General features: G+C 44.8%; 1 protein-coding gene across 2 annotated transcripts in view; it reads left to right on the forward strand.

Annotated features, from left to right (window-relative positions):
• Positions 1–27738, forward strand: part of ADAMTSL3 (ADAMTS like 3) — a 349633-nt gene that overhangs the window by 165380 nt on the left and 156515 nt on the right. For both annotated transcript variants that reach the window (XM_029066196.2, XM_029066195.2), the window contains exon 5: positions 8528–8573. In XM_029066196.2, the coding sequence (XP_028922029.1) occupies positions 8528–8573 (46 nt within the window). The remainder of the gene's footprint in view (positions 1–8527; positions 8574–27738) is intronic.

Raw genomic sequence — 27738 nt, forward strand, 5'->3', positions numbered from 1 at the left:
CTGTATTCCTGGCCTGGTATGTCAATCTTGTGGTTTCAGTTATGGGGGTGGTGTCCTGCCCATGCTTCCAGATTCCACTCTGCTGGCTCACAAGATAACATTTGACCTTGAGATGGTAGGTGCCCCAGTTCACCTGGGGACACTTGCCAAAAGTCAGACAGCAAGCAATTGGCAGGGTCGGGATTAGTAACCAGGTACTCTGACTCCCAGGCCCGTGCTCTTTCCACTGAATGTGCTCTTCCCACTAGGCCATGCTACTTCCCTAAAATGGAAGTGTGTTGTTCTCAACTCCTCCCACCCACCCAGGGCTAAGGTCAATGGATCACCCATCCCCCAGATGCCAGGAGATCCCCAGGTGGATGGATAACGAAAAAAAGATCTTTCCGCTTCCCAGCAGGGTGCCAGCCCAAGATCCCCAGAGCTGAGTTTTTAACCTGGAGCTCAGTGGCTGGGGGATACTTTGAATCAGTCAATCAATCAGTGGTATTTATTGAGCAGTTACTGTGTGCAGAGTGCTTGGAAGAATACAATAAGGTTGGCAGACATGACCTCTGCTGACAAGGAGTTTACATATCTAGTTGGGGAGACAGACACTAAAATAAATTACAGCTAAGAGAAAGAATAAAGTGTAAATATGTGAACATAAGTGTTCTAGGGATGGGTTGAATACCTAAGTATTTTGGGGTTAATTTGGGAGGGGGTGGAGAGTAGAGTGGAGAGATGAAAGATTAATCAGGGAAGACTTCTGGAGGACAAGTTTTAAACATGGGGAGAATGGTGTTCTGTTGGATATGAACTCACCTATTCTGCATCTTGGGTAAGTCATTTCACTTCTCTGTGCCTCATTTTCCTCATCTGTAAACTGGGAATTCAGTACCCGCCCTCCCTCATTATTTGGGACAGGGACTGTGTCTGATCTGATTGTTTGGATCGACCCCAGTGTTTAGCACAGTGCTAGGCTCAAAGTGAGTACTTAATAAGCACCATGCATTATCATTCTTTAAGTGTCTTGAGTCTCAGTGGGGAGTTTCTTTTGCTAAAAGCGAAAGTAAGACAAGCTGCTGTCTTCCCCCCCACCCCCCCACCCCACCAAACCTTGCTGTGACCTTCCAAACTGCCAACAGGCTCAGAAAGGCAAATATAATTGTTTCCCTTGTTGAATTCTTCCTGGATGACATTACTCTAAAATTTGATTACTTTCAAATACCAATTCCATTCAGTTGTGCATTAGGTTGTGGACTAGCCAGCGAGTCAGTTTCTCTCAGAGACACTGTGTAACCAAATACCTAAAGCCAGCAACACTGAGAGGAAATGCAAGGCCACAGCTAACTTATTCTCATGAGTGAATATTTGTTTCTTACATAGAACACACACGACATCATTCTGTAACCTACGTTTGAGATCGGGTTGACACTCTCAGTAGTCTACTCATGCAGAAGAACTTGCAGCAAATCAGAGTTGAATAAGCTACAGAGCAATTTTATGAATATTCATAACATGTCTCCATGTGGAGGACACATATGTTTCTCTACATTGGCAAATTTATGATTTCAAACGTTTTCAGATTGTTATTATTATGGCTGCCACAGGCAGGAAATACAGATCCAAGTAGATATTTTTGGATTTTCTTAGTCTGTCCAGAGTGGCCTTTCGAACAAACTTTGAAACTTGAGGCCAATATTTCTGTGTATTTGTTATAATGGGCTAGGAAATGCTTTTGAAGACAAGTTGACTTATTTCTGCCTTAGGAAATTAAGATTTTGAGAATTCTATCTGTAAAATAAACTGGTGGTTCTTAGTGGGTCCTGTTCAATAGCAGATATTAGAGAATCACAGTGTCTGGGTGGCCCATTCCAATCTAGAGCACACACTGGAAATGAAAACTGTTAATACAGGGGTTATGTTGGATCTGCCGAAGGTTGTGTCTAGGGAGCCAGGGAAGAGTGGTCAGTTATTTGAGACGATTGTAAGACAACTTCGCATCCTAATTCTGCAAATAATGTCCACTCAGAGCCCCTGAACTTTCAAATCTTGACTGGCTGTCTCAAAATCGCTGGATGGTGGTGGGGTGGAGTAAGTGATAATGATGATGATAATGATGATCATGATTATGATGAGGGGGATGGTGGATTCTCCTCCTGGGAAAGACAGATAAGCCTCTAGTCCTGAGACTTCAGGACCAATAACCTGTACAGAAGAGTAGAGAACAGTAGAGAAGCAGCGTGGCTCAGTGGAAAGAGCACGGGCTTGGGAGTCAGAGGTCATGAGTTCGAATCCCGGCTCTGCCACTTGTCAGCTGTGTGACTGTGGGCAAGTCACTTCACTTCTCTGTGCCTCAGTTACCTCATCTGTAAAATGGGGATTAACTGTGAGCCTCACGTGGGACAACCTGATGACCCTGTATCTCCCCCAGCGCTTAGAACAGTGCTCGGCACATAGTAAGCGCTTAACAAACACCAGCATTATTATTATTATTACAGAAGAATCGATTGAAGTGCTAGTGGTTTCTGAGTGCCACTCATACTCTCATGTCCCTACCAGACTCTCTTTCTGCCGGTGTACTGAGTGCAACAAGTGGTTAGGCATGCAGCTGTGCAGCACATTATGCAAAGTGTTTTACTGTTATTATTATGATTATGTGAAAGCCCCATTTTTAGCTGAAGTAGCAGCAGCGCTGGCATCACAATGAATAAAGGCAATTACCAAATTCTGCTACCTAGACAGCACACTGGCCAACATTAACAACCCACTGGACAAGAGACAGAGAAGAGTCAAATTGAGACAAGGAAGCCAGCGCATGCTTTGGGAATCTGGCAGGCAGAGTGAAACATCCGTGTACGGTCAAGGTTCAGACTAAATTGAAGGTTTCTAGGTCTGTAATGCTGTCCAGGTTTTTCTCTGGCTAAGGGCCTGGATCCTTTTCAAATGCTACGACTGACTGCTAACATCTCTCCATACTTCCATCAGCATCACTTGTAGGCCAAAGTCAAAATTAAGTGGCAAGGTAGAAGGGCAAATAATGAAGTTCTGGAACTGAGAAGCAGCGTGGCTTAGTGAAAAGAGCCTGGGCTTGGGAGTCAGCAGTCATGACTGCTAATCCTGGCTCTGCTACTTATCAGCTGTGTGACTTTGGGCAAGTCATTTAACTTCTCTGGGCCTCAGTGACCTCATCTGTAAAATGGGGATTAAGACTGGGAGCCCCACATGGGGTAACCTGATTACCTTCTATCTAATCCAGTGCTTAAAACAGTGCTTGGCACATAGTAAGGACTTAACAAATGCCATCATTATTATTAAGTCAGTCTCCTAGCTTTGAAGCTCTGCTCACATCTACACTGATGTGCAGGATAGGACACGGAAGGGGAAAATGGGAGCTCCTAATGTTAAGTGGAAATAGGGCAGTCAAGAAAAAGGGGGAAAGAGAAAACATTTTAATATAGTAATACCAAGTCTCAGACAATGTGACCTGAAAATGGGAACTGATCTATCAATTATTCATTCAATCAGTGGTATTTATTGAGCGCTTACTGTATGCAAAGAGCAATACTAGGTGCTTGGGGAGAGTATAGTACAACAAAATGGGTAGATGTGATATCTGCCCACAAGGAACTTGCAGTCTACAGGGAGAGACAGACATTAAATTAACAATTTTAATAATAATTGTGGTATTTGGTAAGTGCTTACTATTTGCCAGACAGAATAGATTAGGGTTAGGGGAAATAGTAGAGTACAAGGATATGTACATAAGTGTTCTGGGGCTGGGATGGCTATCAAAGGGCTCAAGTGCTTATTGAGCACTTCCTTTTTGCACAGCTCAGTCCTAAGCGCTTGGGAGAGGTCAGTAGAGTTGGTAGGCACTATCCCTGCCCTGAGACACGTGATTGGATGGAAACTACAACTGGTGCAGAAGGAGGGAGTTCCCCTGACCAGAAGGGTCTTTTCTATCAACCCCTACTCTCTGCACTGCCTGTCTGCTGTTCTCTGGGTGATTTTGATTCTGGGGACAGCTCAAACCTTGGAATTCCTAAGCCAATCCCTAAGTTGATCTTCTTCAGAACCTGGCACCAGTCCATCTTTCCACATTGGCATTCTATTCCCTAGATTGTAAGCTCCTTGTGGGTGGGGAATATGTCCATCAAATCTGTTGTATTATACTTTCCCAACCACTTATTGTAGTGCACACAGTAAGCCCTGAATGAATACCATTGATTGATTCTTGAGCTCCAGCCAAATCATGGTGTAAGAGGGAAGCACACATTAAAGTGTGTGCAGTAGGTCATTCCCGGGATCAGTCTGGGAAGAGGTGGGAATGGGAATGGCAACCCTAGCCGGGCCCGACTGTAGGCTGGGCCTCACCACTTGGATTCGTTCCCTTGGACTTGCGGCTGCTGGATGCTTACCACAAGAAGTACAGTTTTCAGAAAAATCATCCAACAAATTGATAAAGGGCCCTGCTCCAAGCCGCAGCACTGGGGGGTTGGGGGGTTGGGAGAGGCATTCCCAAAACGGTAGCTGAACTCAGTGACCCTGAGGAAGTGAGCAGGGGCTCAGAACGTGAGTTGTGCTTCGATCTGGGGAGGCTGCTTCTACTGTGCACTGGATTAAGCCTTATAGTGCCCCAAGATGAAAGAAGAGTCTCTTGGGAGGTGGACGGGAAACTAAACCCTTATGTTCCTGGACTGGAGCCCAAGAAACCAGAAGGGAAGAGGAGGTCTCCCTGGGATCCGAAGAAAAGTTTTGAAGAGAAACGTCGAGGCCATCCATCTGGGCTGCATCCAAGTGGAGAGAGAAATATGAGGGCTCTCTGTATACACAGAACACGTTGAGAGAATGTCATCACAGTCCTGCCAGTCAGGTGGAAAACAGACCCCAGGCAGGGGACTGAGAGAAGATAAATTCCAGCCTCATCTGATATGCACTTTTGACATACCCCAGGATGCTCGGCTTCTGTCTCATCCTCTAGAGAGAAGCAATCAACTCAAAGAAAAAACTTGAGAAACCCAGAGAGGGAGGGAGAAGGGAGGCATAGAGGAAAGAACTGGCAGGAACACTAAAAAGATGAGAAGTCTGTCAGGCTGTGAAAGACTTTTCAAGGAGACATATGTTCTTAGGATAAAGGCCCCAGCGAGAGAGGGGGAGTGCCTTCCCTTGAGATTCCCCAACCCAGAACTATTGGGGTGAGATTCAGCCTGATGAGTGCAGAAGGCCAGGATCCAAAGTCCTTTCAATAAGGAAACCCTGTTTGAGGTATTGGTCTGCCAATATTGAGGTCAAAATTAGCAAATGGAAGGAAAACCACAGGGGAGAAGAGGGTGAATTTCTCTCAAACCGCGAGCGAGAAGGGCTAGTTTGTGAAACCCTTGATCTGTGTCCGGGAGTGCAGTCCTCCATGCCCCTGATGGGAAAGGTGTATCCTAACATGCCTGATGAAACTGTGAAGAAGAATAGTAGTTGCTGGAGGATTCTGCATCAGAGATCCAAATCTCTCAGCCAGGGGACTTCTGTCCTGCAGCTTTTCCTATACCCCTCGGATTCCGAAACATTTGAAATCTCTATCAATCAATCAGGCGTATTTATTGAGTGCTTACTCTCCCTCTAGACTGTAAGCTCCTTGTGGGCAGGGAGCCTGTCTACCAACTGTGTTGTATTCTCCCAGGTCCTTCTTACAGTTCTCTGCACACAGTAAGCACTCAATAAATGCCACTGATTGTTTGAATGATTGCAAAGCATGGGCTTAACAGTTTAACAGTGTAACTTAGTTGGTAGCCACATTCCTTGCCCACAAGGAACTTACTGTGTAGAGGGGGAGACCAGCATTGAAATCAATTGCAGATCTATGCATAAGTAATGTGGGGCTGAGTGTGGGGTGAACATGATGTGCTTAAATGCAAGGGCTACACAGAAAGGAAAGGGAGTAGGGGGAAATGAGGGCTTAGTCAGGGAAGGCCAAACATTTTTTGGTAAAGGAGTGAAAAAGAGTGGCGACATTTAGGGCCGTGGACTGTTCCAACCCCACCCGGCCACCAGATTCTTGGTCGACTCCCCTGAACTTGGGTTTTCTGTGGTAGACACTTTGCTGTCTAGGGGCATGCCTAGCCAGTCTTCAGCAGAATGAGTGAGAGACAGGCCAGAAAGAGTGGTTCTTATCCCTCGCTCCATCTTTTTCCTAGTTCCAAACCAGGTAGCCATTGGCACTGGCTTATGCTCACCATGCCCAGAGTCCCAGAGAGGCTTGGGGCCCTCTGCGTTTCCCCAAGAGGACTTGATTCCTCCCCCAATGCCTCTTGGGCTCTGAAGACAAAGAAAGGTCCAAGGCCAGTTGCCTTTGGCCATAAACTTCAGAAGTTTTTATTGTGCAGGGCCCATAGAAAGGAAGGAAATGCTGCAGATTGATGTAAGCCATCCTCCCTGCTAACCTTCTCCTGAACTCTCTCCCTGGGCAGTTCATTCTCAGGAATTAAGGCTTGGCCCACAGAGTGAGATAACTAGTCCTAAATGACACACCTGGAGGGCCATTCTGTCCCATTTTAAAGGGTGTGTAAGTTCAGGAATTTGACTTTGGGGTGCTGAGGACTTAAACTAGAATGTAGCCAGGACTTGTGAGTTTGACAGGACCTTGGCTGCAGGCAGACCCACAGAGCTGAATTTACTGACTCTTCAAAACAGAAAAGGATTAGACCCTTTTCCCCACCTTGAAGAACATGTTGAATCTGTGGGATGCCTTTATTTTCCCAAGGCACTGTAACACCGATTATCTCATTTTATCATCAGAATAACCTTGTGAGGTAGGAAAAAGCAAAGATTGTTGTCTGCAGCTTACAAATGCAGAAACCAAGGCCCAGAGATATCAAGTGCCTTGTACTAAGGTCACCCTATTGGGGGCCCATGTCTTTTCATGCTTCCTTATAGACATAAACTATATTTATGAGTAAGCATTATTATATAAACCTCCACAGCAGTGGCATCATCCATCTCATAGGCAAAGTTAACACTATTTTGGAGGTGATTTGTCAGGCACTGTACTAAATTCTGAAGTAGATACAAGTTAATCAGGTTGGATGCCGTCCCTGTCACACATGGGGCTCACAGTCTTAATCCCCATTTTACAGATGAGGTAACTGAGGCCCAGAGAAGTGAAGTGACTTACCCATGGTCACCTAGCAGGCAAGTGGTGGAGCTGAGATTAGAACCCAGGTCCTGTGGCTTCCAGGCCTGTGCTCTATCTACTGGCCACACTGCTTCTCATCACTAAAATAAACTCATAACGTAACTAACTTTCATAACTAAACCTTTAATCCTTGAATAGGGGTGTGACATAATCAGAGCCAACCTAAGACATTTTGGTAACTTTGGCAAAAGGAAGAGACATGGAAGGCACTTAAACTGCAAGATGAGAAGAAATCAGAAGGAGGAAAGAGCCTCATTAGCATTGGTGAATATATTTATATTCATTCAATAGTATTTACTTAGCGCTTACTATGTGCAGAACACTGTACTAAGTGCTTGGAATATACAATTCGTCAACAGATAGAGACAATCCCCATCCAATGATGGGCTCACAGTCTAATTGGGGGAGACAGACAGCAGAGCAAAACCGAATGAAACAAAAACAAGACAAAATTATCACGATAAATAGAATCAAGGGGATGTACACCTTATTAACAAAATAAATAGGGTAATAAAAAATATACAAATGAGCCCAGTGCTGAGGGGAGAGGGAGGAGTAGAGGGTGGAGGGGAAGCAGAGGGAAAAGGGGGTAGAAGGGAGGTGAGTCAAGAGGGGGCAAGGTGATGGAGAGCCTTGAAGCCAAGAGTGAGGAGTTTTTGTTTCCCCTTAGCACTCATGTATATATGTCCACTTTATTTGTTTTGGACTTTCTGCTTATAAGTATTTTTATGTTTGTCTTTCCCATAAGAATGTAAGCTCCTTGTGGGCAAGGAACATGTCCCTTCATTATATTGTACTTCCTAAATACCTAATATAGAGCACCACATCAGGTAAGCACTCAATAAATACGGACACATACACATATACACATGTATGCACATATAGAGTTGTCTTTCATATTTGAAGACACCACTGATGGTGAAGTTAGATGATAATGAGTATGTGTGTGGCTGAAAAGGTCAGTGTACGGTCCAAAGGCCCAGCCATACTGGGCACACAAAAGGTGTCCCTTGTTGTATTGTCGTATTTAATGTTTGTGGCACTTGGTGCCATTTTCTCTTCTGCTCCTTGTCTCTCTTTCCATAGAAAGCTTTTGCTCAAAGAGAGGTACTCTACATTGCAATCCACCATGCTGGTCTGTCTTCAACAATTGACTCCCAATTTTTCAGCTGGAGTGCAGCATTATTTGAAGCTTTGTTGTACTATAGCCTAACATTACTCCCTGCCCCATAGAACCCTGGGCAATATAGGTTTGCCTAATGGGTAGAGCCTATCCTATTCGTTTAAAGAAACAAATGATCTGTTTTGGTGGACAGTCGCTACTGTACTCAACACTCTTGTTCTCTCCTTTCCCCCTAGGAGCTGTGAAGGGCAGAACATCCGTTACAAAACCTGCAGCAACAATGTGAGTAGGTGTTTGATGGAAAAAAATTCCAGTGAAAGACTGGGGGCTCATAAGGAGGTCTGGTATGGTTCCAGTTTAAAGTCAATCCACAACCCTGGCCTATTGAAAAAGATTTGAATCTCGGCCTAATTGACATCAGATTTTGAATTTACACTTCTCGAGCCCATGTCTGACTGCCAGTTATGATTCAGAGCACTTTATGGGAATTAGAAGGAAGTTACACATTTGGGAGGATTGGTGAGAATTCAGTTTTTATCCCATTAACCAGACCTTCAAGTCCTAGTCATCTTTTTCAAGGGTTACATTTGAAAAGAGGAAAAAGCCACTGTCAGGGAGTAATGCCCCTCGAAACCAGCTCCAATTCAGGTGATCTTCGAGATGAGGAGGGGAGCGCTCCATGGTATTTCTGTCTCCTTTGCTCCATCCGACCACCCAGGTGAGCTTCTACTCGGAGGAGAATCTAGTTACTGAATGGTTGGAAATCTGATCAAATGCAGCTGGCTTCAAGTTAGCCCCGTAGTCCTTCCTCTTCCTCTTGTTTTTGATGGGGCTGCAAAATGCACGTTCATGATATTCGTTATCTCTGTTGAGATGTCTGGAGAGGTGGGATTAATGTGTAGTGTCCAATATGCCAAGGCATTTCATCCCAAAAGGTCCGGTATGGTGACTCCATTCAAATTCCTGGGGACGCTGGAGAGGTTTGATTTTCTTGCCCTGGGATATCATCTCTCCCAGAAAGCTGATGTGGATGTAGAGATTCAGCGTGGCTGCAAGGTGCCACCACGTCCTTTCGCCATCTGAGGAAATGGTGTTCTTCAAGGCCCGGGACATCAGACTAGACACTAAACTCCCAGGTCTCCTGCTGGAGCAGATTGCGATTTGGACAGAAGACACTGGAACGGGTATCCTCATGGCAGCTTCCTCTTACAGCTCTCATTACGAAGGTCAAAGTTATGAGCGTCAGATCCCACCATTTCTAAGACCCCAGGCACCCAGCCCTAGACTCTCAACAAAGCCCAGGGGGATCCTTACCAACAGGAAAGGAAAATAATCCAGGTCAAAACAGTGTCTCAGCAGATTCTAAGTGACTTCTAAGGTGACTTCTGAAAAATAACCCTTTATCAGAGAGAGGCAGAAGGAAGAGAAGTGGGGAGACAGAAAAGTGAAACCCCTGAGCCCTCCGCTCTTCTGGCCCCTGTCCCCAGCCCCAGGAATGCAGGTACAACCTGTTGCTATAGAGATCTGGTGAGCTCAGACCCCATCCTTTGCCATATGCCATCCCAGGTAAGAAGGAAGACCATTGCTATTAACCACAGTTAGCTAGCTGATCTAGGTCTGGGCCAGTCATAGATTCCATCTGATCTTCTGCTCTTCTTCTAATGCTTAAACAGATCAGCTCATTCTGTCACAGAACTGTTGCTAGATCTAAATTCCAGTAGCAGTTGTAACAGGTCAATCCATGAGTGGCATTTCTTGAGTACCTACCGCATGCAGAGCACTGGTCTAAGAAATTCAAACTGTTTCCTTAGTGTTGATCATAATGATGATGATGATGATAATAATAACAATGATAATTCAATCTGTTGAGAACTTATATGGGCCAAGCACTATATTAAGCACTGGAGTAGCTAGAAGTTCATCAGTTTGGTCTGCCCCTCTTCAGGCTCACAAGAGGAAGAACATGTATTGAATCCCCATTTTACAAATGAGGAAATTGAGACCCAGAGAAGTGATTTAAATTTCCCAAGGTCACACAGCAGGCAGGTGGCAGAGCTAGATTAGAATTGATATCATCTAATCCTGGTTCCACCACTTTTCTGCTGTATGACCTTGGGCGAGTCACTTTATTTCTCTGTGCCTGTTACCTCACCTGTGAAATGGGGATTGAGACTGCAAGCACCACGTGGGACAGGGACTGCATCCAACCCGACTTGCTTGTATCCACACCAGCATTTAGTGCAGTGCCTGGCACATAGTGAGTGCTTAACAAATAACACAATTATTATTATTATCTGGTTACCAGGCCCTGGATCTTTCATTTCTAGCACTTAGTACAGTGCTCTGCAGAGAGTAAATGCTCAAGTAAATACAACTGATTGATTTTGATGAGGCCAGTGCTACTTGTCACACCCCTTTTGGGAAAGCACTTCTGAGTTTTCTTCTATGGTATATTGGAATGAGGTTCTAAATTGTGAACTGTTCCTTTCCACCTTATGGTTGTTCGCTCTGTCTCAGCCTCAGACTGATGCATGCTTCTACCTGTGGGTTGTGACTCTCACGTTCCTGGGACCTGCAGTATCTCTGCCTCACCTCTTGTTTCCACTGCCTCAGACTCTCTGTATCTGTTTCTCTCAGCCCTCTACATTGGCAGATGACTCCTATCCCCTCTCTTTCTGAGATCCCAACTCTGCCTCTCTCAATGTCTCTGCCCCTTGGAGGTCTCTGTCTTCCTCTGGGTTTTTGCCTCTCTGTTGTGATCGATCTGATTCTTGACTCGTTCCATGCACTCCTCCTCTCTTTCGTGTTTGGGCAGGTGTTGCTGTATGACTCCCTCTTTGTGTGCCCTCTGGGAATCAGGGTTTCTATATGAAGTTCTGTGTCTACACCTCCTCTGAGATCCATTTCCTCCTGAAAGGGGTTCACATTTCCCGGGCTACAGGCCAGCCACTGTTGACTTTGATGTCAGCTCTCAAAACCTCTCTGTGTCTGGCTGAGAAGTTGTTGCTCATTTTTCTTTTTCACCGATCTGTGGTTCACTTGCACACTTTCAGTGGAATTGTGAGGGCTGAGTGGATAGATATGATGCTTTTAAAACCAAATAATAATGGCATTTGTTATGCACTTAGTATGAGCTAGGCACTAAGTGCTGGAGTAGGGTTGGACACAGTCCCTGTCCCACATAGGCTCCTGGTCTTAATCTCCATTTTACAAATGAGGTAACTGAGGCACAGGGAAGTTAGATGACTTGCCCAAGGTCACACAGCAGACAGCAGAACAGTGATTAGAACTCAGGTCCTCTGGATCCCAGGTCGATGCTCTTTTCACTAAGCCATGCTGCTTCTCACAGCCTAGTGGAATGCTTCCCTGTCTTGAGTTTGACCTGATGAGGACAGTTAAATCAGTATCTTTCGATTGCCATCTATTTCCCTGCTGTCACTCTTTTTGCCTTTTTGTCTGTGCATCTCTGTGCCTGCAACTGTGTTTGCCTGGACTTCCTCCTTTCTCAAAAATTGGTCAGTGGGACTTTCAAAGCCTTATTAAAGTAACACCTCCTCCAAGAGGCCTTCCCTCACGAAGCCTTCAGTGTCCCTTCTTCCTTTCCATTCTGAATAACCCTTGCACTTGAATTTATGCACTTCATTCAACCCACCCTCATCCCCACAGCAAGCAGCGTGGCTCAGTGGAAAGAGCAGGGGCTTGGGAGTCAGAGGTCATGAGTTCGAATCCCCGCTCTGCCACTTGTCAGCTGTGTGACTGTGGGCAAGTCACTTAACTTCTCTGTGCCTCAGTTACCTCATCTGTCAAATGGGGATTACCTGTGAGCCTCACATGGGACAACCTGATTGCCCTGTATCTACCCCAGCACTTAGAACAGTGCTCGGCACATAGTAAGCACTTTACAAATACCAACATTATTATTATTATTATATCCATAATTTATTTCAGTGTCTGTTTCCTTCTCTAGACTGTAAGCCCCTTGTGTGCAGGGACTCTCTCTTCCAACTCTGTTATATTTTACTCTCCCAAGTTCTTAATGTTCTGTTCTGCATGCAGTAAGTGTTCAATATAAACAATTGATTGATTGAGAACTAGATCTGTATGTTCCCCTTTCTTCAAAATGAAGTATTCTGGGATCAGAAGATTCCCCCATGGCCAAGGCAGAGTTTTGCAGTTTTAAAGAAGCAGACATTCAAATGGAAAAGGTCAAATGACTTGAAATGGGCTTTTCAGAGGAAAAGAAACTGATCCATAAAATGTACAGGTTGCTCTGATGCATTTCGGCAAACACATTTTTTTACTTCATGGTTCTCTTTTAAGCCTGACCACTGAATTTATCTCAACTTCTCCCTGGATAAGTTAGGACTGTTGGAGTAGAGCTTCGATGCCATCTGCTCTAAAAGTGACAGAAATCTCCTTCAAATGGCATTTGGCTACATGATCCTCTGCACCTGTGAAATATATATCAAACACTAATGAAGTACAACTTAATATGCATATCACTTCAGTGAATAGAGCAAGAATCATTTTACAGTGAAATTATTCATTCATTCAATTATATTTATTGACCACTTACTGTGTACAGAGCACTGTACTAATCGCTTAGGAGAGTACAATATAACAATAAACAGACAAATTCCCTATTCACAATGAGCTTACAGTCTACAGTGGGGAGCAGACATCAATACAAATAAATAAATTACACATATGTACAAAAGTGCTGTGGGCCTGGGATGGGAGAAGAGCAAAGGGAGCAAGTCAGGTTGACACAGAAGGGAGTGGGAGAAGAGGAGCAGGATGGCTTAGTCTGGGAAGGCCTTTTGAAGAAGATGTGCTTTCAATAAGGCTTTGAAGAAGGGTAAAGTCACTGTCTGTCAGATTTGAGGAGGAAGGGCAGTCCAGGGCAGAGGTAGGACGTGGGCAAGGAGTTGGCGATGAGATAGAGGAAATGGAGGTGCAATGAGAAGATTATAATTGGAGGAGCAAAGTGTGCCGACTGGTTTGTAGCAGAAGAGTAGCATGGTGAGGTAGGAGAGGGCAAGGTGGTGCAGTGGTTTAAAGCCAATGGTGAGGAGTTTTTGTTTGATACAGAGGTGGATGGGCAGCCACTGGAGTTTGTCCTGAACATTTTCATAGAAAAATGATCCAGGCAGCAGAGTGAAGTATGGACTAGATTGGGGAGAGACAGGAGGCTGGGAGGTCAGCAAGGAGACTGACACAGTAATCAAGGTGGGAGAGGATAAGTGTTTGGATTAACGTAGTAGCAGTTTGGATGGAGAGGAAAGGGTGGATTTTAGTGATGTTGTGAAGGTGGAACGGACAGGATTTAATGTTGGATTGAATATGTGGGTTGAATGAGAGCTAGGAGTCAAGGATAACACCAAGGTTATAGGCTTGTGAGACAGGAAGGATGGTGGTGCTGTCTACAGTGATGGGGAAGTTATGGGGAGGACAGGATTTGGGAGGAAAGATAAGGAGTTCTATTTTGGCCTGAGGTGATAGGAGAACATCCAGGTAGAGATGTCTTGAAGGCAGTAGGAAATGTGAAACTGCAGAGAGGGAGAGAGATCAGGGCTGGCGATCGAGATTTGGGAATCATCCACATAATGGTGGTAATTGAAGCCATGGGAGCAAATGAGTTCTCCAAAGGAGTGGATGTAGATGGAGAATAGAAAGAGAAGAGAAATTGATTACACCTGCATTTTTAGAAGACTTGCAACACATTCTAGAGGAGTAGGCCTCAGCCCAAAAGCAAGACTATTTGGATTGGAAAGCAACTGAGGGTTTTTTGAGGCTAGGACTTGAGCTTGAGGGCATTAACCTTTTCATTGCCTTTCCTAGATCATGGTCCTGCCCCTTGCTTTACTTTCCCAGTTTCTTTCCTCGGACTTTCAGGGGAGTGTGGGAAGCTGCAACGGGATCCTCCGCCCACCCACCCTCATGTCACATTCCCATGCCAAAAACTGTTGCTGCTGCTACTGCCACTGCATTCACCCTTCTCCCACTCCTGGATGGTCTTCCTGAGCAAGCCCGTGGCAGTGTAGTAGAATCCTATATTTATTGAGCGCTTACTGTGTGCAGAGCCCTGTTCAAAGCACTTGGTAGAGTAAATTATAACAGAGTTGGTAGACACATTCCCTGCCCTTAAGGAGCTTACAGTCTCGTCTAGTGATTATGGTATTTTTAATCACTTTCTCTGGTACTAAGCACTGACTTAAATACAAGATGACTAAATTGGACACAGTCTCATGGGAGACAGGAGGGAGACAGGTATCAAATCCCCATTTTCCAGGTGAGGAAACTAAGGCCCAGAGAAGTGAAGTGACTTTCCCAGGGTCACTCAGCAGGCAAGTGGCAGAGCTAGGATTAGAACCCAGGGCCTCTGACTCCCAGGTCTGGACTGTTTCCACTAGGTCACTCTGCTTCTGTATTGGGAATTGTGGAAGAAAAACTTCACAGACTCCAAGAGGTATTCAAAAAGGATATGTCAGAGACAAGTTTATTACTATTAGTGCTTCTTTTCGCACTACTAGGGAGTGGAGATTCATTAGTTCATTCAATCGTATTTATTGAGTTCCTGCTGTGTGCAAAGGACTGTACTCAGTGCTGGGGAGAATGCAATATCACAGTAAACAGACATTCTCTAACCACATCAAGCTTACACTCTCGAAGTGGAGATAGACATTAATATAAATAATTAATATAATATAATATTTATATTATATAAATAATATAAATATAAATAAGTAAAAGATGTGTACATAAACCATAAACCACATGGGGCTCACAGTCTTCATCCCCATTTTGCAGGTGAGGTAACTGAGGCACAGAGGAGTGTAGTTAACGGCAGAGTTTCTTCTGCCACTCAAGGCCAACTCAACATAAAGAGACGCAGAGTTTCTTTATTCATATCTAGTACAGCATCCACATGTGATCAGAAGAGCACAATACAGGATACGTACTTTAAGACAGGCAGCATTATTTCCCAATGGGTTATTTCTGCTCCTGTCTCTGGGCTTACTTTTTTCTCCAGATGATCAAATACCACTGATAAACAAGGCCAGGGGTCCTGACATGTTTACCCTGCATTGAGTTCATATGCTAATTTCCCTGACAGTTCAGGCTCCGGAAACAAAAGAAAGAGGATATGTGATGTACTTACCTTGAGTAACAAGGCCCAGCAGTACTTGGGTTCCTTGTTATGGGATAATAAGGCAGGCCTAGAGGCAGTCAAGCAGCCCTGAAGTTGAAACCACTCGGAGGGGAAGGTCAGAGAGAGAATAGGGCAAATGCAGTCCCCAGATCATTGTGCTTTCACAGAGTTAATGGACTCCCAAAGGGCCCATGATTCCCTCAGAAGAACCGCACATGGGCAGGAATCTGCATCCTGACAGAACCTTTGTGCCAAATCCATGAAGTCTTTTTCATCCATTCCTTTGAACCTAGATCTGTATGGTGGGCCTGACAGACCCTCAGTTCCATAACTAGCCATGGGGCCTTCCCTTGAGCTTCCAGTTTACTGTGGAGGCAGGTCAGAGGCCCAACCTCCACATTGACATAAATTATAAAGGGCTGAGAACAGAAAGGAGAGAAGCCCCCAACCCCTCCTGGGGAAGGCAGGGGGTGGGGGGCATTTGGTGTGACTAATCTGATTCCAAAAGCCAGTTGATAGATTAATCAGGGGTATTTATTGTGCACTTTCTATGTGCCCAGCCTGAGTCCTCTGGACTTCATTGGTGGAATCCTGCCAGACCCCCGCAAACCCTTCCCCACCCCATGGCACTTATATCTTTAAACTCTGTTGCTTCTCCCAACTGTAACCTATTTGAGTGTGTCTCTCCCTCTACTAGATTATAAACTCCCTGAGAGCAGGGATTGTGTCTACTTACTCTCTTATACTCTCCCAAGCCCTTAATACAGTGAATACTATTGATTAATTGAATGATGCCTATAGCTGTAATTTATTTTAGTGCCGTTGACCCCTGGCCCACGTCCTACCTCTGACCTGGAGTGCCCTCCCTCCTCACATCCACCAAGCTGGCTCTCTTCCCCTCTTCAAAGCCCTACTGAGAGGTCACCTCCTCCAAGAGGCCTTCCCAGACTAAGCCCTCCCTTTCCCTCTGCTCCTCCTCCCCTCACCATTGTCCCTACTTCCTACCTCTGCTCTACCCGCTTCCCCTCCCCACAGCACCTGTATATATTTGTACCTATTTATTGCTCTATTTTATTAATGATGTGCATTTATCTATGGTTCTTTTCATCTATTTTGATGGTACTGATGCCTATCTACTTGTTTTGTTTTGTTGTCTGTCTCCCCCTTCTAGATGGTGAGCCCATTGTTGGGCAGGGATTGTCTCTATCTGTTGCCAAATTGTACTTTCCAAGTGCTTAGTACAGTGCTCTGCACACAGTAGCATTCAAATACTATTGAATGAATGCCTCTCTCCCCTGGTAGATGGTAAGCTCCTTGAGGGCAAGGATCACATATACTAACTTATTCAAAAGCAGCATGGCTTACTGGAAAGAGCAAGGGCTTGGGAGTCAGAGGACATGGATTCTAATCCTGGTTCCATCACTTGTCTGTTGTGTGACCTTGAGCAAGTCACTTAACCTCTCTGTGCCTCAGTTAACTCATCTGTAAAATGGAGATTAAGACTGTGAGCACCTCTTGGGACACCTTGGCTGTCTTGTATCTACCCCAGTGCTTAGAACAGTGCTTGGCATATAGTAAGCGTTTAATAAATACCATAATTATTATTATTACTATTACCAGCCTTCCAAGGAGACTGTAGATGCTCAATCAATTAATTAATGGTATTTATGGATTGCTTACTGTGTACAGAACACTGTACTAAGCTCTTGGAAGAATACTGTACGATAGAGTTGGTAGAAACATTCCCTGCCCACAAGGAGCTTACAATCTAGAGGGGAAGACAGACATTAATAGAAGTAAATAAATTACAGGTAAGTCCCCAAGTGCTGTGGGGCCAAGGGTGGGATGAATATCAAGTGCTCTAAGGGTTCAGATACAATGAATTCTATTGATCAATTGATTATCTCCACCATGCAGAATCTGGGTATAGGCTCCTAATCTGCATGAAAGCAAAGTTTACAGCTAGAATGATCATGGCAGGCAGAGAGACCAAGGCAAAGAGGCCAAAGGGTGTGCCAAAGAGTGGGATAGGTGCTCCCAGGAGATGTTCCAGGGAGGAAGAGGTCATTCTGAGAAGGGGCTTGTGGCAAAGATCCCACGGCAGCGAATCATCCTGGGGCCCCAAATCTGAGCCCAGTTCCAAAAGAGCAGTGCATGCAGGGTGGAGCAGCTACACGTTGGGGTTTTTCACGGCAGTGTTGCCAGTCCTCTCCTCATAAATAATGTGGCTTTTCCACTCCGCTGGAAAAAGTGCTGTCAAATGTACAGCGTGTTTGACACAGGGCCCAGAGCGTGTCTGTGCACATGCACGGAGCCCTCAGTCAGCGGTGACAGCCTAGGACTGCTCTGGCCGCAGGCTCCATTGCCCAATCTCCAGGCTCGTTGCAGCTGCCGGCTGCCATTGACTAATGAGTTCTGCGGCCAGAACAGCTCACATCACTTGGAAACGGGAATGGAAGCCAACCAGCCCTCTGACTTGCAGAAATTAACCAGTGACTGAACTAGAAACAGGGCTCCATAAGAAAATCAGGCCCATCTGCAGGGCCCAGCTGGCCCCAGAGTCTGCGGCTCAGAGGAAAGCGTCCATCAGTCGATAGCATTTATGAATCGTTTATACCGTGTAATGGTTGGCTCCTTTGGCATCATCCTCACCTAAACCTTGCCCTTTAATATCTATTTAATCCTTCAAGAACCTTAGAAAACACCCCTAACTTTATACCTAGGAACTGTTTTAGACCTTTCATCCTGAACTGATCCAAACCCCTCTTGATCCAACAATTTACATCCGCTGGCTTCTGCCACTCGAAAGGTCAACTCAGTGAAGGGAGGGATCATGTCTTTAGTTTCTTTTGTATGTTTCCCAAGGACCTGCACATAAGATCTCATTCAATATACTGTTGACATGGACAGTGATTGACAATGATTGTCACTTCTGCATATTAGGCTGCACAACTTCTTTATGGAATGAATTCCATCTGTTCACCATCTACCTGGCGAATAATCAATCACGGGCTTGGGAGTCAGAGGACGTGAGTTCTAATTCCGACTCTGCCATTTATTTGCTGGGTGACCTTGGGCAAGCCACTTAACTTCTCTGTGCCTCAGTTACCTCATCTGTAAAATGGAGATAAGACTGTGGGCCCCACGTGGGGCAACCTGATTACCTCGTATCTACTCCAGTGCTTAGAACAGTGCTTGGCACACAGTAAGCACTTAATAAATACCATCATCATTATTATTATTATTTACTGAGTACCTACTCTGTGCAGGCCACTGTCTTAGGCCCCTGGGAGAGTGCAGCAGTTAATAGGCATGATCCCAGCCTTCAAGGAGTTTACAGTCTAGCAGAGAAGTATTTCCTTTTGTTTGTTTGACCTGCCACTCCCCTAGTCCTCCTGCTTTGGAATTTAGTCAACAATTCCATTTATACCCTGTCTAAATCCTTCATGAATTTGTAAATTTCAACTGTGAATAATAGTAACATGAATTTGTACAGCGTGTTGTTTTCCAGAGCGCTTTCACATCAATTGCCTCTTTTATCCTTTGACATATTTGTAAGGTAGGGTATTTTCACTCACATTTTTCAGTTTGAGGCATAGAGAGGTTAAGTGATTTTCCTGAGGCCACCCAGAAAGCCAGCGTAATAGAGCTATGTCTAAAACCCAGGTTTCCAATGTCAATGATATTGACATGGACAGTGATAATCACTGGTATTGATTGAGTGCTTACTCTATGCAGAGTACTATACTAAGCACCTGGGAACAGAGTACAGCAGAAGGTACAATAAAATGTACTTTTCCTGCCCACACGAGCTTAAAGTCAAGAGGGACCCTCCTACCTCACCTCGCTACTCTCCTTCTGCAACGCAGCCCGCACACTTCACTCCTCTAGTGCTAACCTTCTCACTGTGCCTCTGTCTCACCTGTCTTGCGGTCTTGTCTGTCTCACAGCCTACCCTTGACCCACGTCCTGCCTGGGCCCTGGAATGCCTTCCCTCCTCAAATCTGACAATTACTCTCTCCACCTTCAAAGCCTTATTGAAGGCTCATCTCCTCCAAGAGCCTTTCCCAAACTAGGTTCCCCCTTTCCTCTTCTCCCACTCCCTTCTGCATCACCCTGACTTGCTCCCTTTGCTCTTCCCCTGTCCCAGAACCACAGTACTTTTGTACATATCTGTAATTTATTTGTACTGATGTGTGCTCCCCATTGTAGACTGTAAGCTCACTGTGGGCAGGGAATGTATCTGTTTATTGTTGTATTGTACTTTCTCAAGCGCTTAGTACAGTGCTCTGCACACAGTATGCACTGAGTAAATGATTGAATGAATGAATAAATGAAAGGGAGTCTAGACCAGTGGTTTTTCTCCTGTGCTGGATCTCTTCCCATTTCCCTCCTTGGCCTTCGTCTTTCCAGACTGGAGACCTAGACTTTTCAGTCTGTTTACCTATGGAAACTTCCCTTTCCCCTGCATTTACCCTTTGCAGCTCTTTCTTTTCCTTCTTCAGTTCTAGCATGCTCTTCCTGAGTCACAGTGACCAGAACTGCACCCAGTATGTTTATATATACTGAGACATATGGATATAGATATAGATAAGTCCCGTGCATTTAATGATGATACTATAGAGGGTGACTTCCTGCCTCTGCATGCGAGTGAGACTGAGAAAAGTAGTGTGCAACAGACAGTCCATTTTGTACTGTTTGTGTGTGGCGGGGGTGGGGGTGGTGGTGGGGGCTTTGGTTGAAGGTCAGTCCTTGCTGCGCTGATGAGTTCTTCCCAAACAAGTTCTTTCTGCCAACCTGCCTCCAGATATCTGACCTCCCTGAAGGTCAACTCCCCCTAAGCTCTTGTGGGCAGGGAATGTGTCTACCAACTCTTCTACTGTATTCTCTCAATCACTCAGTACAGTCCTCTGCACCCAGCAAGTGCTCAAGAAATACCACTGATTGCTCCCTGCTAGGCTGATCTTCCCACAGCTCATTATCTTCCCTTCCTGCTTGTGTGTGCCCCAGTTCAGAGGCAGTGTGACCTGGTGAAGTCACTTAACTATGCTGTACCTGAGGTCTCTAACCCTACTGTTATTCTGGAAGAGCATGGTTAACCGTGTTTTTCAGTAGACTTAATCATTTTAGTAAAGGACTCTAGCTAACAGTCAATCATATTTATTGAGCCTTTATCATGTAAATGCTTGGAAGAGGACAGTCAAATGAACCTCATGACCTCTACTTTTGAGAACCTTATAATTTAGTGAAGGAGGCAGGCGTTAAATTACAGGAGGTTATGAGCATATAAATGTTTTGGTGGTGCTGAAGTGGCAGTAGGGGAAATATAATTATAATGACATTTATTTAGCTTTACTGTGTGCCCAGAACTGTGCTTAAGGACTAAAGTAAGTACAGGTAATCAGTTGGGATATAGTCCCTGTCCCACCTGGGGCTTACAACAAGAGAAGGGAGAACAGGTCATTCATCTTTCAGTCAGTGGTAATTTTTGATCACTTATCATGTGCAGAGTGCTATACTAAGGGCTTGGGAAAGTACCATGTAACAGAGGTGGTAGACATGTTCCTTGCCCACAGTTATTTTACAGATGAGGAAACTGAAGCATGGAGAAGTTAAATGATTTACCTGAGGTCACAAGGCAGGCAAGTGGCTGACCTAGCCTCTTTCCACTCAGCCAGATTAAACTGGGGAAGGCTTCTTGAAGAGCTCTTAAGATTGAGGAGAGCATTGATGCTTCTAATTTGAATAGGGAGGGAGTTCTAGACAGAAGGGAGTGTTTGAGTAAGAGGTTCAGTAGCAGGAAAGTGACACTGAGTGAGTTAGCTAAAGAGGAAAGAAGAGAATGAGCTGGGTTGAAATGAGAAGAGTATGTATATAGGAGGGAGAGAGCTGATTGAGTGCCTTCAAGCCAATGGACTAGACCTTCTATCTGATGCAGAGAGGAATGGTCATCACTCAAGGTTTTTGAGGAGTGGGGAGACATGTGCAGAACAACTTTTTAGAAAACTGATCCGGGTAGCAAAATGAAGTGTAGACTAAAGAGAGACTGATGAAGTTGTCAAACTGGGATATGATCAACTGGGATGGAAAGAAATGGACAGATTCTGAAGGTGTCAGGGAGGAAAACTAACAGGATCTGGTGATAGTCTGAGGGTCAGGGTAGAAAGCAAGGGAAGAGTAAAGGATGAGGTCAAAGTAATCAGCTTGACAGGTGGGGAGGATGGTAGTGTTGTCAACTGTGGTGAGAAAGTAAGGTGGAGGTTTTCTAGGGAAGATGAGGAGTTCTGATTTGGAAATGTTGAGCTTGAAGTGGAGATGGCCTGGAGGTGAAGCAAAATGAGAGTGCAGAGCAGGAAGGAGGTCAGGGCCAGATTTGAGTGTCTTTGGCTTGAATGAGCCCCCCCAAAAGTGAATATAAAATTAGAACAAAAAGGGAGCCCGTAACAGAGACTTGAGAAGCACCCACAGTTAGTGGAAGAGGCAAGAAAGGGACAGCAAAAAGAGACTGCTAAGTAATGGCCAGAGAGCTAAGAGGAGAACCAGGAGATAACCGTGTCAAGAAAACTAAGGTTAGTGTTTGCAGGAGATGTAAGTAGTCCTCATTGTCAAAGGTAGTTGAAGGGGTCCAGGAGAATTAGGAAAGTCGGTTAGATTTGGCAAGGAGGAGATCATTGGTAACCTTCGAGAGAAAAGTGTCAGTGGAGAGAAGTGGAGATTTCAAATTGTACACAGTGTAGTGGGGAGTTGAAGGAGAGGGACTTGGAGGTAGCAGGTGTAGAAAACCCATTTGAGAAGGGAAGCAGGTGTCTGGCAGTGAGCCACAGAGAACCTCAGCATGGGTGTCGATGCCCAGAGGATCCGTCGTAGGGGAAGAATTGAAGGAGAGGAATCTTACCAGCTATGGAGAGCAGTGAGATCACAGCCATTTCCACCATCAGCTCTGTCCCTTTTGTTTTAGAAGATGCTGATAATGGTGCTGTCTTTGATATTCTTTGGCATTTCCTCAGTGCTCCCTATATGACTGAGACCATCTCCTCCCTTTTGGTAAATCCCAGCAGGAATGCCAGGAGTTTTGGAATGTTTACCATTTTTCTTGGCTCTGTTTGCAGCGCTGCCTTCCTCAGCATCTGGAATGAAGCCCACATTCTCAAGCTTGGTTAGGAGCCAGGGCTTCTTGGGCTTCTCCATCCATGGAGGAAAGAGCACAAGGGTGGAGGAAAGAGCACAAGACCTCTCCATCCATAAAGGAAAGAGTCCTGAGGAGCCTGAAATACTGCTCCTCCAGCCACAACTTCTTACTGATTTTTTGTAGCATTTTGTGTGTTGCATATTTGTCCTTGTCCATTATGCTGTTTTGATGTATTCTTGGGCCTCTCCATCCTTGGAGGAAAGATGCCTGCCATTTGCCTGCTGTGTGACCTGGGGCAATCACTGTGTCTCAGTTTTCTCATATGTAAAATAGGGATGAAATATGTTCTTCCCCTTCCCTCCTACACTAATGAGCCCCATGTGGGACAGGAATTGTATGTAGTCATTTATCTCAATGCATAGCAAGGCAGTTGGCACATAATAAGTCCTAACAAATACCATTATGAGAAGCAGCATGGCCTTGTGGAAAAAGCACAGGCTTGAGAGTCAGCAGACCTGGATTCTAATCCTCGTTCTGCCACTTATCCTCTGTGTGACCTTCCTTCTCTGTGCCTCAGTTACCTCATCGGCGAAATGGGAATTCAACACCTACTCAGGCTTGACTACTTAGTACAATGCTCAGCACAGAAGATACACTTACCAAATAATAATTGTCGTGCCTGTTAAATGTTTACTATATGCCGAGCACTCTACTGAGTGCTGAGTTACCACGATTACCATTATTATCGTTATTCTCCTAGATTGTATGCTTTTTGAGGGTAGGGATCATGTCTACTAACTTTTGCACTCTCCTAAGTGCTTAGCGCAGTGTTCTGCACAGATTAAGTGAACAATAAATATTGTTGATTGATCGACTGTAACTGTGTCTCTGTGTGTGTCCATGTGCTTGAGATCAGGAAGGATGATGAATAGAGGTTTGGCGGCCATCGTCATAGTCCTGGATCTCCTCAGAGTTGTCAAGCGTATTTTCAACTTGATCTGCCTGTCTTGTGATAGGTAGGCAGACTCGCTTCCACGGGACCTACCCCCAGCGTCAGGATCAGAGGGAGCAGCTTACAAACAGCTGTAAAGTTTGGCAGGTTTAGTTCCTTGGTTAGAGTTGTTTCCAGCCAACTGGTGTCGGTGATGTTAGCAAACTGTGCTCAGATTCTTGAGGGTTCCCTGAAATCCATTATCAGAGAGAGCAGTTTGTGTTAGGAATCTGAAAGGTGGTCCTTGGTTCGATGACCAATGGGTCTGTTTATTGTTGTATTGCACTTTCCCAAGCTCCCAAGTACAGTGCTCTGCACACAGTAAGCCATTCAAAATTACAATTGAATGAATGAATGAATGAGGGTTCCTGGACATTGCCATTGAGTTGGCAGAGTGGCTACTCTTTGATCCTCTGCTTTGAGATATGAACTGGGAGCTGAATGAGTGATGAGGAGATCATCATCATCATCATCATCAGTGGTATTTTTTGAGCACTTACTGCTGCTTGGGAGAGTACAATACAGAGTTGGCAGATATGGTCCCTACACACAGTGAACTTCAGAGCACTTACACTGTGCCGAATACTACACTAAGCACCTAGAGGGTATAATAAAGTTAGTATCAATCATCAGTACTAATTGAGTACTGTGCAGAGCACTGTACTAAGCACATGGGAGAGTATGAGAGATATGATGCAGCAGAACGGCAAGGGAGCCTGGGCCATTTCTCTACTCCTCAGTTTCCACATCTGTAAAATGGAAATTCAATACCTGTTCCCCTTCCCTGTTAGACCGGGACCCCCATGCGAGACAGGGACTTCCTTCAACCGAGTGATCTTGTATCTACCCCAGCGCTTAGTACAGTGCTTGGCACAGAGTAAGCACTTAACAAATACCACAATGATTAACATTACTATTATATGCTCATCAAATATTGGTCCCTTTAGGAGTCCATCCCCACACTAAACTCTTCTTGAACATGGCTTTTTTCCCCCTTCCTTCCGGCTTTTCCTGGAGACCATAGCCGGACTATTGTGGTCCAACTGGCCACCCGATCTTGGCTCGCAGGAGGATTTCACCGTAATGATGGTGGAGGCACTACCCCTATGAAGACATTGCCAGCTGACCCTTGGGACCCTCTAGGGTTCCCGGAGTTTGGTTGAAATGCTCTGGCCTCTCTCCCTTTTATGGCCTGTGGAAACAGCACTTGTGTTTGTTATATGCCAGATGTGAGGCTCCATGTGGGGATGAAATTCTTGGAATAATGTACATTCAGTCTCACATATGGATGGGTTGACATTGGATGTACATTTCTATTTGAAGAGAATCCTTGGGTTTGATGGCTTAATGCAGTAATTCTTTCGTCAGGTTCTCATAAAAGCGCCTTTACTATTAAAATGCAGACGTATCTCAATTGTTATGTGCATAATCCTGGATTAGGGTGCATGTTTAATCTAAAATTTCAAATACAAAGAATATTGGACAAAATTTAAAAAGCAAAAAAATGTTTCTTTCCACGGCCCGTCTAAATCTTACCCCAGTACAATGATGCCTAACTGCAAGAGGGAGAAGGCAGCTTTGGCCTTTAAGAGCAACAAAAAAAGCCCTCTGAATTCTTTAAGATCTGTGAGGAGACACAAGAGTAGGCATGGAAAGCTGCGATGGGGCACAGGCATTTTGTTGGACATTTGAAAGTGGGCTATGATACTTTAAGTAGCCTCTTCACCACTGTGGTTGGTGACTAGGGCTGTGCCATGGGCCCTGAGTCATGAGGGGAGCATGAAATTCTGCTCCTCCAACCACGGCTCCCTGATTTTTGCTTTTATTTGTGTATTGTATATTTGTCCTTGTCCCTTATGCTGTTTTAATGTTTTATTATTTCACTGCTCCCGATGTCTTTGGATCCAGTCCTCTCTCCCACCTATATTCATAGATTCTGAGCTCCTTGAGGAGCAGAGTCCATGTCTAATAGTAATAATAATAATAATAATGGTATTTGTTAAGTATTTGTTTACTATGAGCCAAACACTGTTTTAAGGGCTGGGGTAGATACAAGGTCAGCAGGTTGTCCCACGTGAGGCTCACAGTCTTAATCATCGTTTTGCAGATGAGGGAACTAGGCACAGAGAAGCTAAGTGACTTGCCCAAAGTCACACAGCTGAGAAGTGGCGGAGCCAGGATTAGAACTCATAGCCTCTGACTCCCAAGCCCTTGCTCTTTCCACTAAGCTATGCTGCTCTCTTAACTATTTATTTTATTACCAGTGTACTCTTTCTCAGCACTTAGTATATTTCTCTGCACACCATAAATGCTTAATAAATACTATCATTACTGCTATTATGAGTTTAGTCTGCCTTCCGTGGATTAAGGAAGGCATTCTGGAATTTATGGAGGGCAGAGTACAGTAGCTGGTGCTGGAGTGAATCGTGAAGGGGAAAGCAAAACACAGTCCCTGCCCTCTAGACTCTAAGCTCCTGGTAGGGAGGGAACGTGACTGCCATCTCTGTAATACTGTACTCTCACAAGCTCTCTGCACATAGTAAGCACTAAATAAAGAAGCAGTATGGCCTAGTGGAAAGAGTACATGCCTGGGAGTCAGAGGCCCTGACTCCCATCTCCCATCTCCACCACTTGTTTGCTGTGTAACCTTAGGCAAGTTAGTTCACTTGTCTGTGCCCCAGTTACCTCATCTGTAAAATGGGGATTAAGACTGTGAGTCCCATGTGGGACAACCTGATTACCTTGTATCTACCTCATTGCTTAGAACAGTGCTTGGCACTTAGTAAGCACTTAACAAATACCATTATTATTATTATCATTAAGTACCATTTTATAAAAATAGATAAATCAATACCATTGATTAATTGATTGATTTTCCTCAAGGAGTTTAATTACAGCCAGGGGAGACAATAAGTGGCATCACCAGAATATGAAAGATCCAAATAGTAAGGAGGGAGATGTGGCCGAGTACGCATAGCCATCACTCGGTCTTTAGCTGGACTCTGATAAGAGATGAGTTATGGTAAGCCCCCCAGCAGAGTCTGGTCTTGGCTCCTGCCCTTCACCTAGACAACTTCTATTGGGGCCACCCCACCACTCAGTCATCACAAAAAATCTCGGACAAAGTTAGTAACAGTAATAGTAGTAGTTGGTTACTGCACCGAAGAAGGTGATGGTAAACCACTTCCAAATTTTTACTAGGAAAATTCTATGGCTACACTATCAGAATGATTGTAGATGGAGAGCAGGGCATTCTGGGAGAGATGTGTCCATGGCATCGCTATGCATCGGTCACGACTCGACAGCAATAGACAGCAACAAGTAATAGTAGAGTTTGCAGTTCCTTGTGGGCAGGGATGACTTCGACCAACACTGTTGTATTGGACTTTCCCCAAGTGCTTAATAATAGTAATAATAATAATTGTGGTATTTGTTAAGCGCTTACTATGTGCCAACCCCGGTTCTAAGCGCTAGGGTAGATACAAGGTAATCAGGTTGTCCCACATGGGGCTCAGAGTCTTAATCCCCATTTTCCAGGTGCGGTACCTGAGGCATGGAGAAGTTAAGAGGCTTGCCCAAGGTCACACAGCTGACAAGTGGTGGAAACGGGATTAGAACCTGAGTCCTCTGACTTCCAAACCCATGCTCTTTCCACTAAGCCAAGTTGCTACAGTGCTTGGCACACACTAAGTCTCAATACCATTTGTCAGTGGTATTTGTTAGGCACTTATTCATTCATTCAGTTGTATTTATTGAGCGCTTAATGTGTGCAGAGCACTATACTGAGTGCTTGGGAAAGTACAATACAAGAGTAAATAGACACATTCCCTTGCCCTCAGTGAGCTTACAGTCTAGAGTGGTGAGACCAACATCAATACAAATAAATAAATTAAAGATATGTATATAAGTGCTGTGGGGCAGGGAGCAGGGAAGAACAAAGGGAGCAAATCAGGGTGACACAGAAGGGAGTGCTTAGTACAGTGCTCTGTACACAGTAAGGGCTCAATAAATAAGATTGAATGATTGAAAGAGGGAGAAGGGGAAAGGGGAAGCCTAGTCTGGGAAGGCCTCTTGGAGGAGATGTGCCTTCAGTAAGGCTTTGAAGGTGGAGGAGAATAATTGTCTGTTGAATTTGAGGAGAGAGGGCATTCCAGGCCAGAGGGAGGACATGAGC

The sequence above is a fragment of the Ornithorhynchus anatinus genome, chromosome 5 (genome assembly GCF_004115215.2).
Source record: "Ornithorhynchus anatinus isolate Pmale09 chromosome 5, mOrnAna1.pri.v4, whole genome shotgun sequence".
Classification (NCBI taxonomy): domain Eukaryota; kingdom Metazoa; phylum Chordata; class Mammalia; order Monotremata; family Ornithorhynchidae; genus Ornithorhynchus; species Ornithorhynchus anatinus.